This window comes from Rousettus aegyptiacus, unplaced genomic scaffold (assembly GCF_014176215.1).
Source record: "Rousettus aegyptiacus isolate mRouAeg1 unplaced genomic scaffold, mRouAeg1.p scaffold_m13_p_5, whole genome shotgun sequence".
NCBI lineage: Eukaryota > Metazoa > Chordata > Mammalia > Chiroptera > Pteropodidae > Rousettus > Rousettus aegyptiacus.
The window spans coordinates 47,217,793-47,231,806 of NW_023416308.1; the positions used below are offsets into that span (position 1 = coordinate 47,217,793).

At 38.4% G+C, this 14,014-nt stretch overlaps 2 protein-coding genes across 2 annotated transcripts in view; one reads left to right on the forward strand and one right to left on the reverse strand.

Moving 5' to 3' along the window:
• Nucleotides 1–9,027, forward strand: part of RDX (radixin) — a 72,681-nt gene extending 63,654 nt beyond the window's left edge. Inside the window, exon 15 of the mRNA XM_016121123.2 lies at nucleotides 8,961–9,027. Within this exon, the coding sequence (XP_015976609.1) occupies nucleotides 8,961–9,027 (67 nt within the window). The remainder of the gene's footprint in view (nucleotides 1–8,960) is intronic.
• A 4,680-nt stretch (nucleotides 9,028–13,707) lies between these two features.
• Nucleotides 13,708–14,014, reverse strand: LOC107498247 (small nuclear ribonucleoprotein E-like). The gene has a single exon (XM_036221093.1). The coding sequence runs from the start codon at nucleotides 13,994–13,996 to the stop codon at nucleotides 13,760–13,762; it is 237 nt and encodes a 78-aa protein (XP_036076986.1). The 5' UTR covers nucleotides 13,997–14,014; the 3' UTR covers nucleotides 13,708–13,759.

Genomic DNA, 14,014 nt, shown 5'->3' on the forward strand with positions numbered 1-14,014 from the left:
TATACAATTTTCTACCTGGAATTCCACTTCGATATCTAATAAGCACCCCAGGCTTATTATGTCAGGCCAAACTCAAGATCTCAACTCCCCCACCCCTCCAACTTGCTTGTCTTCCTCTTCTCAGCCAATAAGTGGCAAGTCCATTTTTTTTTTCAGCGAATCAGGCCAAAACCTTGACTATACACTGTACTCTTCTTTCGCATAGCCCACATCCAACCCAAGCACGAACTGTTGGGCCAACATTCAAAATACATGATATATCCAGGATATGACCACTTCATATGTCTTGCAAAATGATCACCCAGTTCTACACACCAGGATTGCTTGGATTATTGCTAGTGCCTTCTGATGGGTTTTCTTGATTCTTGCTACTCTACAGTCTATTAAGACAGCAGCCTTAAAAAGGTAAATGAGGTCCTATGACTTCTGCTGAAATTCATCCTGAGGTTTCCCATCTCAGTAAAAGCCACATCCTTCCCAATGGCCATCCAGAGCCCAAAATGATTTGGACTCTAGTCACTCTTAGATATTCATCTACTGACTATCCCTTCTCTCACTGAATTGAAGTCTACTGGCTTCCTTTTTTATATTCTTCAAACTAGCCAGTGTTCCTCTTACCTCAGCTGGAATGCCCTTTTTTTTATGATTCACTTCCTGAATGTTGCTTAAATGTCATTTCAGTGTGACCTTTCCTTTCCACCCTATTTAGGATTACACCTTCCCCAGTATTCTCTACCCATTTTTTCATTATTTTTCTCTATAGCACTTACCATATTCATTTTACCTATCTGTAAGTTCCACGAGGGCAAGAATTTTACTGTTTTCTGCAGTGATATGTTCTCAATGCCTAGAGCAATGCCTGTCACATGGTAGATGCTCATCATTTTTTGTTAAATGAATGGGACAGATAAGTTCTGGGAACTCAGAAGGGAGATGCCTGATGTTGCTGGAGGGTTGCAGGGGAGGCTTTCTGGAGACCATCCCTAAGCCAAGGCTTTAAGAACGAGTTATTCTTATCAGGGGTGCAGAGACAGGTGGGCTATCCAGATAGGAGAACTATACATACAAATACATCAAAGCACAAAGTATAGTGGAACTGCCTGTTTGTATTTTAAAAATATTTTTAAAATACGAAGTTTGAGATGCAGAAGGTGGCGCAATGAAACGCTAGAAAATCATGAGGAGGAGAAGGTATGGATGTGCCTGTGACTTTCTTTTTCCAGATGTTTTTAAGTTTGGAATGCTGATGGAATGTCGGACAAACTTTGCCAAGGGGAAAGTGCAAGGAGAGAAACAGTTTAGCGCAGAACCCTGGTAAGCACCGCATGTAAGAGGAGTACGTTCAGAAGAGACACAATCTCAAGAATGCCAGGAGAGAGAAGTGCACAAATCTAAGGGACAGAGAGGTGAATAGCACCTGTGACCATAAGTGCCACAAAAAAGGTCTATTACAATATATAAATGTACACTGCTTTTGGCAACAAAAAAATGATTGAAAAGAGCATTTGCTTAGAATAGTTATTGACTTAGCTCAACTAACTGTACAGTGTCTGGAAAGTGTTTCCCAGAACAGGAAAATGCTTTCTCTCAGGGTCTTCTCTCACCTTCACATGTTTGAAGCTGACACTGGTGTGAACCCCACCCCTTACCCCTGCTCAAGTCCATGAGATTATACTTAGTAGATGAAGGTATAGTCCCGTGTTTAACTTCTGGGGATACTCTGTGTGGCACTTGAATGATTTTAATTCATTCAAAATTTTATTCAGTCATTAAACATTTTAAGTGCCTAAAGTTGGGTCCTGAGGAGTCATAGGTAATTTTTAAAAGCATTCATAATCTAGAGGAAGAAACAGGAAAATTAAGAAATGTGTGACAAGACACGTAAACAAGAGAATGCATGCAAAGATATGGGGAACAAGCAACCTCTTGCTAACATGGCCAAGGCTGTAGAAGTTATTTATTGTGACTGTCAACAGTCACTTCAAGAACAAGTACCATTTTCCCCAGCTTCCTTTTTGGGCTTGAGGGAACATCTCAGTGCATGTACAGTGGTGGTATCACTGCTGTTTTGCACAGGGGTTCCAGGTCACACTTCAGGAGTAATTTCTAATACTAGGACCAGGGACATCAGGTATATGAGCAGACGCTGATAAAGTGTGGAATTAAAGCCAGCTCCAGAGCTGAGTTAGGGCAGTGCTAAGTAGTGGTAGAATGGCCTTGGGCTCCGGGTTAGGAAAGTCCCCTATAACTTAGGCTAACTCTAGAGACTTCATGATAGGTTAAAATGGATTTTGTGTATGTCCTGGAGCTGCCGAGGAACTTTGGGTGGAAGGAGTCTTCATTTATTCATCCAGATATTTTAGTGCCTTGCGCCTGCCAGGTGCTGTGTGCAGCCAAGTCATTGAGAATATAATAGCGAATAAAGCTAGATCCTTGTCCTAAAGGACTTAATTTCTATAGGCAGACATGAAACACAAGCAGAATAATTTAAAAGTTGTGAATTGCATTAGATTGAAACATGAAATCATCAATATTCAACCATCCTTGACCTAGAAAGTAGTAAATTTATATCACCTTAATACTATGAAAGAAACAAGAGAAAGAGCTGGTGGGGGGTGGGAATGGGGATGATAATTTGGGATAGAAAGGTCAGAAAAGGTCTCCGCGAGGAGGTAGCATATGAGATGGCACCTGAAAGATTATTTAAAGCAAGATGCAAATGCCAGAGGGATCCCCAAGTGCACTGGGGATATGTAAGTTGAAATACAACTTTTACATGAAATCTTCCAAATTTTATATGACAGCCATCCTTTAAAATTTAGAAAATGTTTTGCAAACCAAAAGATGTATCTGCTTGCCAGAAGTGGCTCACTCGACACCAGTTTACAGTCTTTGCAGATGGAATGGCATATGCAAAGACCTTAAGCAAGAAAAGGCTTGACTTGCTCAAGGAACAGAAAGGAGGGCAGTGTATCCAGAACCAAGTGACCCCAGAGGAGGGTGGTTTGTGAGATGAAGTTGGAAAGGAGCCAGATGACAGGAGCTCAGAAAAGTGTAAGGGGAAAAGTTCAGGGACAGAAGTCCAAATTTAGTGTGTACTGCACTTGACAAGAGTGTACCCTGGGGCTACACAGGGTTGCATCTGCCTGGAGGAAGGGGCATCTTTTCCTAATCCATACGAAGATGTCATGAATGCTGCAGGTCTCCTTGAAGGCAGGTGATTTATTTCCACTTTACAGTTCAGTAACATGCCCAAAAGCAGTGGTGGATTCTGCATTTGGGTTTCGATTTTCTTTAAATTGAAGGCCCATATCCTTTTAACTACAAAACTGCCTTTCCAATTGAGAGAGATTTACTAATGCAATGCCCTTCCTTTGGAGGGTTTGCTTGTTTGCATAACCCAAAGTGAATGTCCATTAATTTAGTGGCCAAAGAATGCTTAAATATTAAGTAGAATATAGAATAACAGGGACCTGGAGCTCAAACCCCACCACATTGAATACCAGACTTATTCAATTATTTTGTGTGGGCTACAGACTTGTTCAACAATTTCATGTGGGCTGGTAACACCAACCTGTCAAGAAGTTAGTGCTCTCATTTTCAAGCTAAAGTGAATATTCCTTAAAGATTTAAAGTTGAGATACATGATTTATTCTGGTGAGAAAAGGGTCTCTGCTCAAGAGATCTTAGAACTGTAGAGGAAGATGAAATTCAAGAAGGTGGATATGGGCAAAAAGGATTTTTCAGCCACCCAATAGGTGTTGACTACAGTATTTCAGGAACTCAGTGAGCAGGTCTTCAGTGATATAAACTACACTTCACTTGGTCTGAAAAAAAATTTAAGAGGTGGAGGATCAGAGGGAAAAAGTCTCAGGCTTGGAGAGCTCCAGCCTGGGAAAGGGAGGAGAGTGGCCACAGTGTGAGGCCTGAGAAATGAAGCCGACGTGCAGTGCAGCGTTAGAGGTGGGCCTACAGTTTAAGTTAACCACCTGAGTAAATGAGGGTGGGAGGAGATTGCTAAATTAGTTTTCAGGACTAAATGTGATAGAGTGCTTATTCACCGTCAGTTCTTTGTCATTTATTAGACTGTTTGAACAGAGAAAGCAGCATAATAACATTTTCTAGATGCTCCATGTGGGTTATTTAATTTACATTGTAGATAAAAATAGATGTGATTTAACTTCCCTTATGATTCGTTAAATTGCTAGATTTTTGCCTGTAAGATTAAAATGAAAATTATATTTTTAAGAGAAAATCACTGATTATATGTTGCTTTTACATTAGTGGATTCTAATTATTGGATTAAAGCAGAAGTTGGCAAACTTTTTCTGTAAAGGTGAAGATATTAAATATTTTTGACTATAGGCCAAATAGTCTGTCACAATGACACGGCTCTGCCGCTGTGGTACAGAAGCAGCTATAGGCACATGTAAATGAATGAGCATGGTACCTTCCAATAAAACTTTATTTGTGGACACTGAAATCTGAATTTTATTCAATTTTTATCTGTTATCTGAAATATTTGTCTTTTGATTAATAAATTTTTATAATCGCGGTCTCTACAAAAATAGGTGGATTTGGTTCATAACCATAGTTTGCTGATCCTTGAATTAAAGGATTTAAAAACTGGTCTGGTTTTCTCGGCCTTCTGTAATGTTGATTTGATCATAGGAGGGTGTCTTGTTTTGTTGTAATGGAGAGGTTCCCTTACACGCTTGAAATACTTCCAGCAGCAGTTCTCAATTCTGCATCCGAATCACCTGAAGAGCTTACTAAAATGGAGATTACAGGATCGCCTCCCAGAGTTCCTGATTCAGTAAATCTGTGTGGGGCCCAAGAATTCGCATTTTCGACAGGTGAGGCTGGTGCTGTAACTCAGGGACCACACTTCGAGAATCACTGGTGTAGAGATGATGGCCCCATCATCCTGGGAACGATAAGGTTGCTTCTTTTACCGAGTGTCCTTAGAGTAACTATTCACTCTTGTACCTAGATTTCTTAGAGATATTCAAAATTCTAATGGTTCAAAGATCAAAGATGATCGGAACCAAATTTATAACTTCCTCATCAACTGTAGTATTTTTCCTCCATTAATTTCTGTTTTAAACACTAAAACCTAGAGATTGTTTTACAACAGTGTTAGGGAAAGATGTGTGCCTAGGAGAAATGTAAATAAAGGAACATGTTATATATCGTATATATTATTAAATAGATATAATAATTTATATATATATATATAGATACTCGTGTATCAGTTTTGAAAACAGTACATTGCCAGTACCTTGGGCATTTGCATATCTCCTCTATCACATCACCCTTTTCTTTGATTTTTACTGTTTGTATCCACAAGCAATATAAAGTCTAGTTTTGCACACATGAACTTTATATAGTTTCATTCCACGCACACACACCCATGTTGATGAACATAGCAATGGTTCATTCACTTTCGCATCTATGAGAATATCCGTGTCATGAATGCATTACAATTTATCCATTCCCCTAGTCTTGGGCATTTGGATTGTTTCCAGTTTTATTTTGCAAACAATATAGCGGTAACTGTTCTTGAATGGTGTCTCCTAGTAAATATGAACAATGGTATACTCACAGCTGAGATGAGGGAATTGTTCAGTTATGGTATGTGCACATCTTCAATTTTACTGTGTAACCATCAAATTGATTTCCAAAGTAGGGACTTATCTTCATCACCTTGATATCACTAGATTTTTACATTTCTGCCAATTTGATAGGCTTGAAATGATACCTTACTGAGCTTTTAATGTCCATTTTCTTGATTACTAGTGTAATTTATATTTTTCCTATGTTTATGGGCTTTTCATATCTCTTCTTTTTAGAAATGACTGTTTTCTATTAGCTTCTTTATCTTGATCTAATTGGTTTATAGAATTTCTTTATATTCTGGTTACTAATATTTTGACATTTAGATTTTTACAGATATCTCCATCCTTGTCGTGCCTTGTCTTTTCATATCTTTATGATTTTTTTATGGATAAAAGTTTTAGATTTTATTGTAGCTTAATTAAGAACTCTTCTCCTTATGATTTGTGTGTGTGTGTTTGTGTGTGTGTGTACGTGTGTGTATGTCTTAAGAAATTCTTCCCTTCCTTAAGGTCATGAAGATATTCTCCTATATTTTCTTCTAAAGTTTTGAGTTTTTAAATTTTCCTCTAAAATTTGGTTATTTTACATGTGAGTCTTTAGTTCAGCCAGAAATAACTTTTGTTTATAGTATGAAGTATGGATCCTTTTTTTTTTCTTAATCTGGATGACTAGTTGTCTTAATACTTTTATAGTTCATCCACTGGTCACATTGCCACTTTTTACCTATGTCAAGTGTACACATGTATAGTCCCTATTCTGTTCCATGGTCAGTTGTCTGTCCCTGTGTTGAGTCCATTCTGTTTTCATTCCTATAGCCATAGCTTTATAATAATTTATAATATCTGATAGAGCTTTTTAAAAAAGGTTCTCTACTTTTTTTTTATAATAAACTCCTGATTAGTTCTGGACCTTTGTTCTTCTACATAAATTTTAGAATTCCTTTAAATTTTGTGGAAAAAAATGAATTTTGGTTGGAGATGTATTAATAGATTAATTTGGGAAGGAGTTACATCTGTGTAATATTGAGTATTCCTGATCATAAATATGTAATATCTTTCCATTTATTGATGTCTTAATATATTTTAGTAAAGTGGTTTAGTTTTTTGCATTAGGAAAATATATTTCTTTTGTTAAGTTTATTAGTAAGCATCTTATTTTTTACTATCTTTTAAGAGTTACATTTTAAAACTTTGCCTCTGGTGTATAGAAATGAAACTGATTTTTGTTTGCTGACCTTATATTCAAAAACCTTAATTCTTATTGTTTCTAATTTGTGCAGTCTTTTGGGCTTTTTCCATGAAGAGTCATCTGCAAATAATGACCGTTCTCAGTTTGTCTTCTCAAGCCATATGTTTACTTCTTTTTCTTTCCTCACTGAATTGACCTGACTGAAACTTCTAGTACAATGTGAAACATAAGTGGCATCTCATTTCTGATTTAAGAGGGATGCTTCTAACATTGCTAACATTTGCTGCTACGTGTTTGCTGTAGGTTTTAGATACATGCCCTTTATCAGGTTAATGAGATGCCATTTTATATACATATGCCTATTTGGCTAGAGTTTTTTTTAATAAAAAGATTTAAAATTTATCAAATGCAATTTATGTGTATATTGTGATAATATGTGTGTTTATTAATATACTGAATCGATTTTCTAATGTCAAAGCAAGTCTGTGTTCCCGGGAAACTTGATATATGTCCTAACCTATGGCTGGCGCTCCCCCCAATCCATGGTCCCCTGTATTGTGAATATCCCCACTCCCCTGATTTGTTCGTTATCTCTCCCTTTCCTTCGGGGGTTACTGTCTTCAACCAAGTTAGTTTAATCTCATATCGCCACCTAGTGGCACACTTTGGAAATTTCCGACTTGATACCTTCACCTCCTTTTCTTTTGTATGCATGTAGTTCCCTCGTTATCACTGTAACCCTTTGTTAATTCTGTTTTCTTTCTTGTACCCTACATTTATCCACTTTTCTCTCCCAGCCTCCTTTCTCTTGTGCGTTCAGATTTTCTCAGTATACTTATTGAAATCATTCTCTTTTCCTTCCTTTGCTCGTTTTCCCTTTGTTCCTTTATGAGGATAAATCTACCTTAATTATGGTTAAGCAGGGTGAGAGTAGGACTGATGACAAAAGAAAAAAATACAGCAATGCATTTTTAAATGACACTTGATACAATAAAGTGCACGCTCTGCTAGCCTTCTAAGTCCTTGAAAATTCTTAAAATTTCCTTTAAAACGTTCTTAAATTTCAAGTACTACTTAGTCATCTAATTAATTCTACCCAGTTTAACACCAAGCTCAAGGATTAAAGGTAAATTATAAAAATATTAATAAGTTTCTTTGTGTCTCTGTTCTTTTATTACTAGCTTTGACAAATTTGGCATTTCTACTGTATTTTACTGCAAAGACTCAGTTTTTATGGAAAACCGAACTACCATCTATAATGTGGTTTCCATGGGAAACAGCTTACCATGGATGCCCTTTTGGTATATGGCCAGTTTATAAGACAGAGATTGCCAGTAACTGAATTTCTAATTGTTTAACCCAAGAGCATGGAAAATACTGTAAGCAATATTCTCCCCACTCAGAGAACTGACAAATGGATAAACATGGCTGATTTAACAGTTTCTCTGTAGAGTTAATCAAGACTTTGTTTTTGGTGTCTCCAAGGACTGTATCTGAGAATGGCAGAGTCAGCTGAAGAAGACAGTCCAGAGAAAGTAGGGCTGAATTTGATCTCTTTACCACGGCAATGCCAACATGGCTGCAGGAGAGGTTGTTTTTGTTGTTCGTTTTAACCCACCCCTGTCTTTTAGTAGGCAGGTATAACAGAGTATATTGAGAATTTGTTGATTCAAGGATAGCAACTGTGGATTTCAAAGTAGGCACCACAGAGTATTTGGGGTCTATAAGTCTGGTTGGTGCCCGAAAGACATTTAACAGTGCATTCGTTAATCAGAGAGAATCTCAAATGAAAAGTAAAATCTGTCTTCAGCAGTACTCTAATACTTACAAAGCTTTGATGTGCATGGCTTTGAGATCCATTATTCTTGTGAAACTGAAAAGTTTGTGTAGAGTTGTTGCAACCATTAGAATTCTAACATCTATTTAAAAGGGAGGTTTAATGTTAATCTTATTTCCATACTGTAATAAGTGAGATTCAAAAGTAGATTGAAGAAAAAAAAAAGATTAATAAGGAGATGACTTCGGCAATTTGGTTACCCAGAGACCCTATGTGATCCAGGGTGATAAGTTGGCCCTGGCATTCCGTACTATTTGGCTTCCTTCTGTGTTCTTTTGCTAAATGCTTTCTAACCTCTTGATATCTCTTTTGAAAGGTGGGGACCCAAACTGTATGCATTATTCCAGATGCGCTCTTGCCAAAACAGCATAAAGCAAATGTAACAGTTAAGAAGGCTCCCTCCCTCACCAGGTAAGTACAACTGGCAGCTGTGGCTAGGTGAGCCCACCTTCTCATTAGTTCTGCCATACCTCTCCACTGCCAGGATGCTGGTGGGACCTCATAAAACCTGAACTGTTAATCCACAGCCCAGAACCTTATTCTGGCCAAGTGAATTCTCAGTCAAAGGGTCTGACCCAGAGCAAGCCCTACCCATTACAGTGTCTCGTTTCTCTCCCTCCAGGTACTTTCTTACTTTTTTACATCTCTTGAACTCTTTGCTAGTCAAGAACATCTTCCTCTAATTTAAATTTTGAGGTCAGATAGTTTATGAAATTGAGATTTTTACCTGTAGTCTTGGTGAACTGATTGGACATGCTACTTTAGTCTGTTCTTTTACCTTCGTGAAAGAACCTTCTTGATGTAGAGTGAATATTATAGTGCAAAAGCTCATATGTGTGACACTTGTGTGCTGCTGTTAGGTTTTATTCTTATTTTTTAAAAATACTCAGATATACTTAAAAATGAGGTGTCATACAAACATATTGAATAGAAGGATTTCATAAGTGATTAATAAGCCAAGTTAGTGCTACGCATGCATTCATCTCAATTTGGAAATATTTTAAAATCATTGATAAACATGATTCCCATGATAACAGGTTGTTTTAAAATTCCTTAATTTTGTTGGCAGAGACTGTTTTTTCCTATCCCCTTTCTAAATAAAACCACAGCAAAAGAGTTTATCTTACAGATTTTGAATGGTTCATTTGAGTTACCCCGACTTGCTGATTAAGCCTGCGAAAGTTCTATAAACCTAACTCTAGCTCTATGTGAATATAGTTGAGATAATACCGAAAATGTGGAATAAATGTTCATTGTAACAACATTTTTAAGTTTTTTTTTCATGAGACATAAAAAAATGGTCATATGTTCAGTTTGGATGGGGAATTTTTAGAAACGACTTGCTTCTTTGGCCTTGAATTTTGGATTGCTCTGAAATGAGTTTAAAGTCATGCAAGAATTTCTGACATTCCACGACATCATCAAAACACTTCATTGTTTTAAACCCACTTGAAAGGCTTGTGACACATCCATTACCATTTGTTCTCACTTGATTTGAAAGGGGGAGAGCATTGTGAATTTATGTACTCCTGTTAGACTTATTCCTGATATTTAAGCTAAAATCCTTGGTTAAAACATGTTCTTAGGATTCCATATATTGCCACAAACAATATTCTTAGCTTTAAACCATTCCTTCCAATGCAGGAATGTATGTAACTCTTTCCGTTTTGTTTGCCAATTGGTAAAATTCTCCTAAATTAAAACTTGCCTGATATTTGGCAATTTTTCCTCATTGACTTTTATCTGTTAATTTTGGTTTTTTTAGAGGAAGGCCTTTGAGTGAGTTTGACTCTACTGTCATCAGAAGTAGGAAAATGAATTTCCTGCATGACTCACTAGAAAAGTCAAGATCAAATGGCAGAGATTTTGAATCATCCAGAGATTAATTTATTAAAGGATCAAGGGAACTGGCAATCGCCACATCCTTCAGCTTGAAATGTCACAGAGCTGGCAGCCTTGGAAGAACTGCTGGGTCCCTCCAAAGCTGATTGTTATTGACCCAAGAAAGAGCACAAGGACTTCTGAGTGGTTTTGCAATTCTTTTCCCATAGTCTTTAGGGTTTCTGCGTCGAACTCTCATTCAGTCTTCCTTTGGCCTTTGGGATTGTTGTGGTGAGGAATTTGAGGTGACATTTATAGCCATGGACAAGCTGTAGCTGGCTGGTTCCTTCAGGGATAGAACACCCTACAGCCTCAGGTACAGGCCGTATTCAAATTACTAGTCAGCCCCAATGCATCTGATGGTTGGACTCATGCACTTCTTGCTTTCAACCTCCAGGCCTGCTCTTTCTTTGAGGGACTAGGCTGATTTTAGCTTAGGAGGCCATGTTAGACCTGATCCGAAGACCCTCTCTCCTGGACCCCTGGGCTGGGAAGTGGCCTAAGGTGGGAAAGACAGAGGTGGTGTAAATACAGTGAGTTCATTTCTTGGGCGCACATGCCCCATAGGCTGCTCAACGACCTTTCTTGTGATTCACGTCACCAAGGTTCATAAAACCATGACCTGAAAGGGAGTGTGTTTACATCATATCCACATCATAATTCTGGATCTGAACATTGCAAGGTCTGCTGTGTTCGATTCCCTTTGAGACCAAACATAATTATAGCTGGGCTGCGCTCAGAGTACAGTCTATGGAATCACTTTTGTTTTGCTGTGATCCGTATGCCATGACATTTCTTCAGCATCCATTCCCCTTCCTAATTCAATGGTAAATTCAACCATGGCTAACAATTATCTATGAAATGTACCCATTTCAATCAGGGTTGTCTCTATTTCAATCCTATTATAGTCACATCTGTTTCCTTTTCTTTCTTGGCTAACTTTCCTGTTCACTCTCTATGTCTTCACACAGGCCCCTGGCATCTGACGTATGGCGAGCTATAGTATAAGGACCTACCAAGACCTGCCTGATGTTCTGAACATGTATATCCTCCAAAGTCTAGAATCTCAGCTGGAACCAGATGGACACTTGTTCCCGCAACCAGGGCTCTTGCTGATGATTCTCTCCACATCTCAGTTTATTGCTGGTTTTCCCTTTCTTGCTATCCTGTTTCTCTCCAAACCCCTCTCAATTGCCATTTCTAGGGACAGACCTTAGAAAGATGGGCCAGGACTTGGGATTCTGCATTGTGCCCTGCAGTCCCAAGCCAGCATCCACTGCACCCCATCTTCAAGGCACCATCCCCCAAAAAGATGCTTGAAGGCATTGGCTTCTGAGAGCCCACTTTTTGTCTGCATGACTAGCTTGTAAGGAGGGATATATAGAGAGAATTTTCAAGAATTTTCCACTTTTTCAAAAAATGTATGTGACTTATTTTTGGCTTTGAACTAAAAGCAGATTCATGGTGTACAGCTCTGTTTACTTGTGCACATCTGTGAACTCTGGAGAAACTGATGCAACATTCCCCTTCCTATCTGGGCTGTTTGTATAATTGTATATAAATGTAGCAATAAATATATTCTAACACCAGCCTGGTATTACTTTCCACTTGATTCTGCATCTGATGGTAGGCAGTAACTATCACATTCTCAGCTGCCCTACTGACCAGTGGGGCTTGCCTTCCCCATCTCAGGTTTTCATCTTCTCTGATTTCACAAAGTGTTAGTTTGCAGTTGGCCAGTGTTTGGAGAAAGAAGGCTGAGGAGTATTGTGGCAGAGCTGGGAGTGAAGTAGCATTATTAATTCAGTAGGTGGCACTATTCCTGGCACTCTGAGGTGGCTTGCATGTCCAAGGACTGAAGCTTAGAGGACTGGGTGACGGTTTGTGACGTGAGAACTACTAGCTAGTGTACTAATCACTCTTACATTCTCCAAAAATCTATTGTGCTGCAATTATACGGCAGGTACTTACCTGCCAGGCAGAAAGGCACCTTTTTTTTTTTTTTTTTCAAAAAAACCACATAAAACATGCCAACATGATATTGAATTTTCTATCTGTCCCTGATGTTTTTCAAAGGTACTGTCTAGCTGTTTTAGAAGTAGTGTCCTCCTAAAGGGGGACACATAAGGAAATAAACTTTCATTTGGCAGCAATACTGTTTGTCTAACATCAAGGAATATTTGTTCCCAAAGTGGTATCATACTTTACTTGAAATCTTTGGTTATTGAGCATTTTTTATCACTTTGTGTGGTTTCCTATTAAATTGCTCTCTTTCAGGCCTCTCCACATTGATAGAGGAAGTTGGTGGAAAACCATTTGGCCATAGAACCCAGCGGTGGAACTAGAAGTTGGGTTTCCTATGGCAGAGGTTTGCAGGCAGCACCTGAAGAGATGACTTTTATGTATTAAAACAAGATAGACTGGAAGCCCTCTAGGAAACCATCAGGTTGAGGTCTTTGAACCACTGATCAGACAACTGAACAATCATGCCAGGTCGGTTCTTACTTTCAACTTTTAATAGGTCCACCAGACAACCTGAGGCTCAGGGTCCAGAGATAAAGAAGGCACACTGCGGGCCGCTGCCCTCTACAGCAAATACCTGTGTGATAGCACTTGACACACTTCCTCCACATAGATTTGTCTGGCTAGGACTGGTGATACAGGCAGAAATTATTTGAAAAGATACATGACAAATTATCAGTGGCTTCTTGTTACAGTGTGGTATAAGATAAGCTTAGTTATAGACAACACTATACAATCAAGAGTTCCTACGCTTGTTTATGGAGCTGTGGAGGATTGTGGGTGTTAAACCTGGAAGTGCGCTGTGGCTCTGCGCTAATGAGTAGTTAGAACTTGCACATGTCGCTGCAACCCTCTGATTTATCTGCTGGAAAATGAGGTGTTTGGACTATATGGTTTCTAAGATCTTTTTTGTTCTTTGAGTCTCTTCCCCTTTGGGAAAGAGAAAGGAGTAGCAGACTTTTAATGTTAAAAAGAAAAGTCATGGGATGACAAAATGGGCAATTGAGAGGCAGAAAAGAGTTATGAAGATCACTTATTTTATCTATCTATCTATCTATCTATTAATAAAAACAATCCCATGGCATTTTTTTGTTATCTGCTAATAACATAAGGGAAATCAAAGCAATATGAATAAATGTTCATGAACAGAGTATACTTAAAAAACACAAACTCTATTGCCTTCTCAATAATTTCTCACTTCATCAGTCATTTCTAGTTGGAGACACTTTGGAGCAGAGTAATATCTCCTTTTAGCATGATCCGACCCAACTGTTTTCTTGACTTTGTTTTAGAATGAATCTGTTCTGCACCATCTAATATGAGGTTCATATACTCATCAAAACCAATGATACAGCCTTCTAGCCGCATATTCGCTTGTTCATAAAGCCACACCTGAATCCGAGATCTATTTCGCAAGCATCTGAAGATGAGGTTGATGGGCTGCACCATCACCTTCTGCACTTTTTG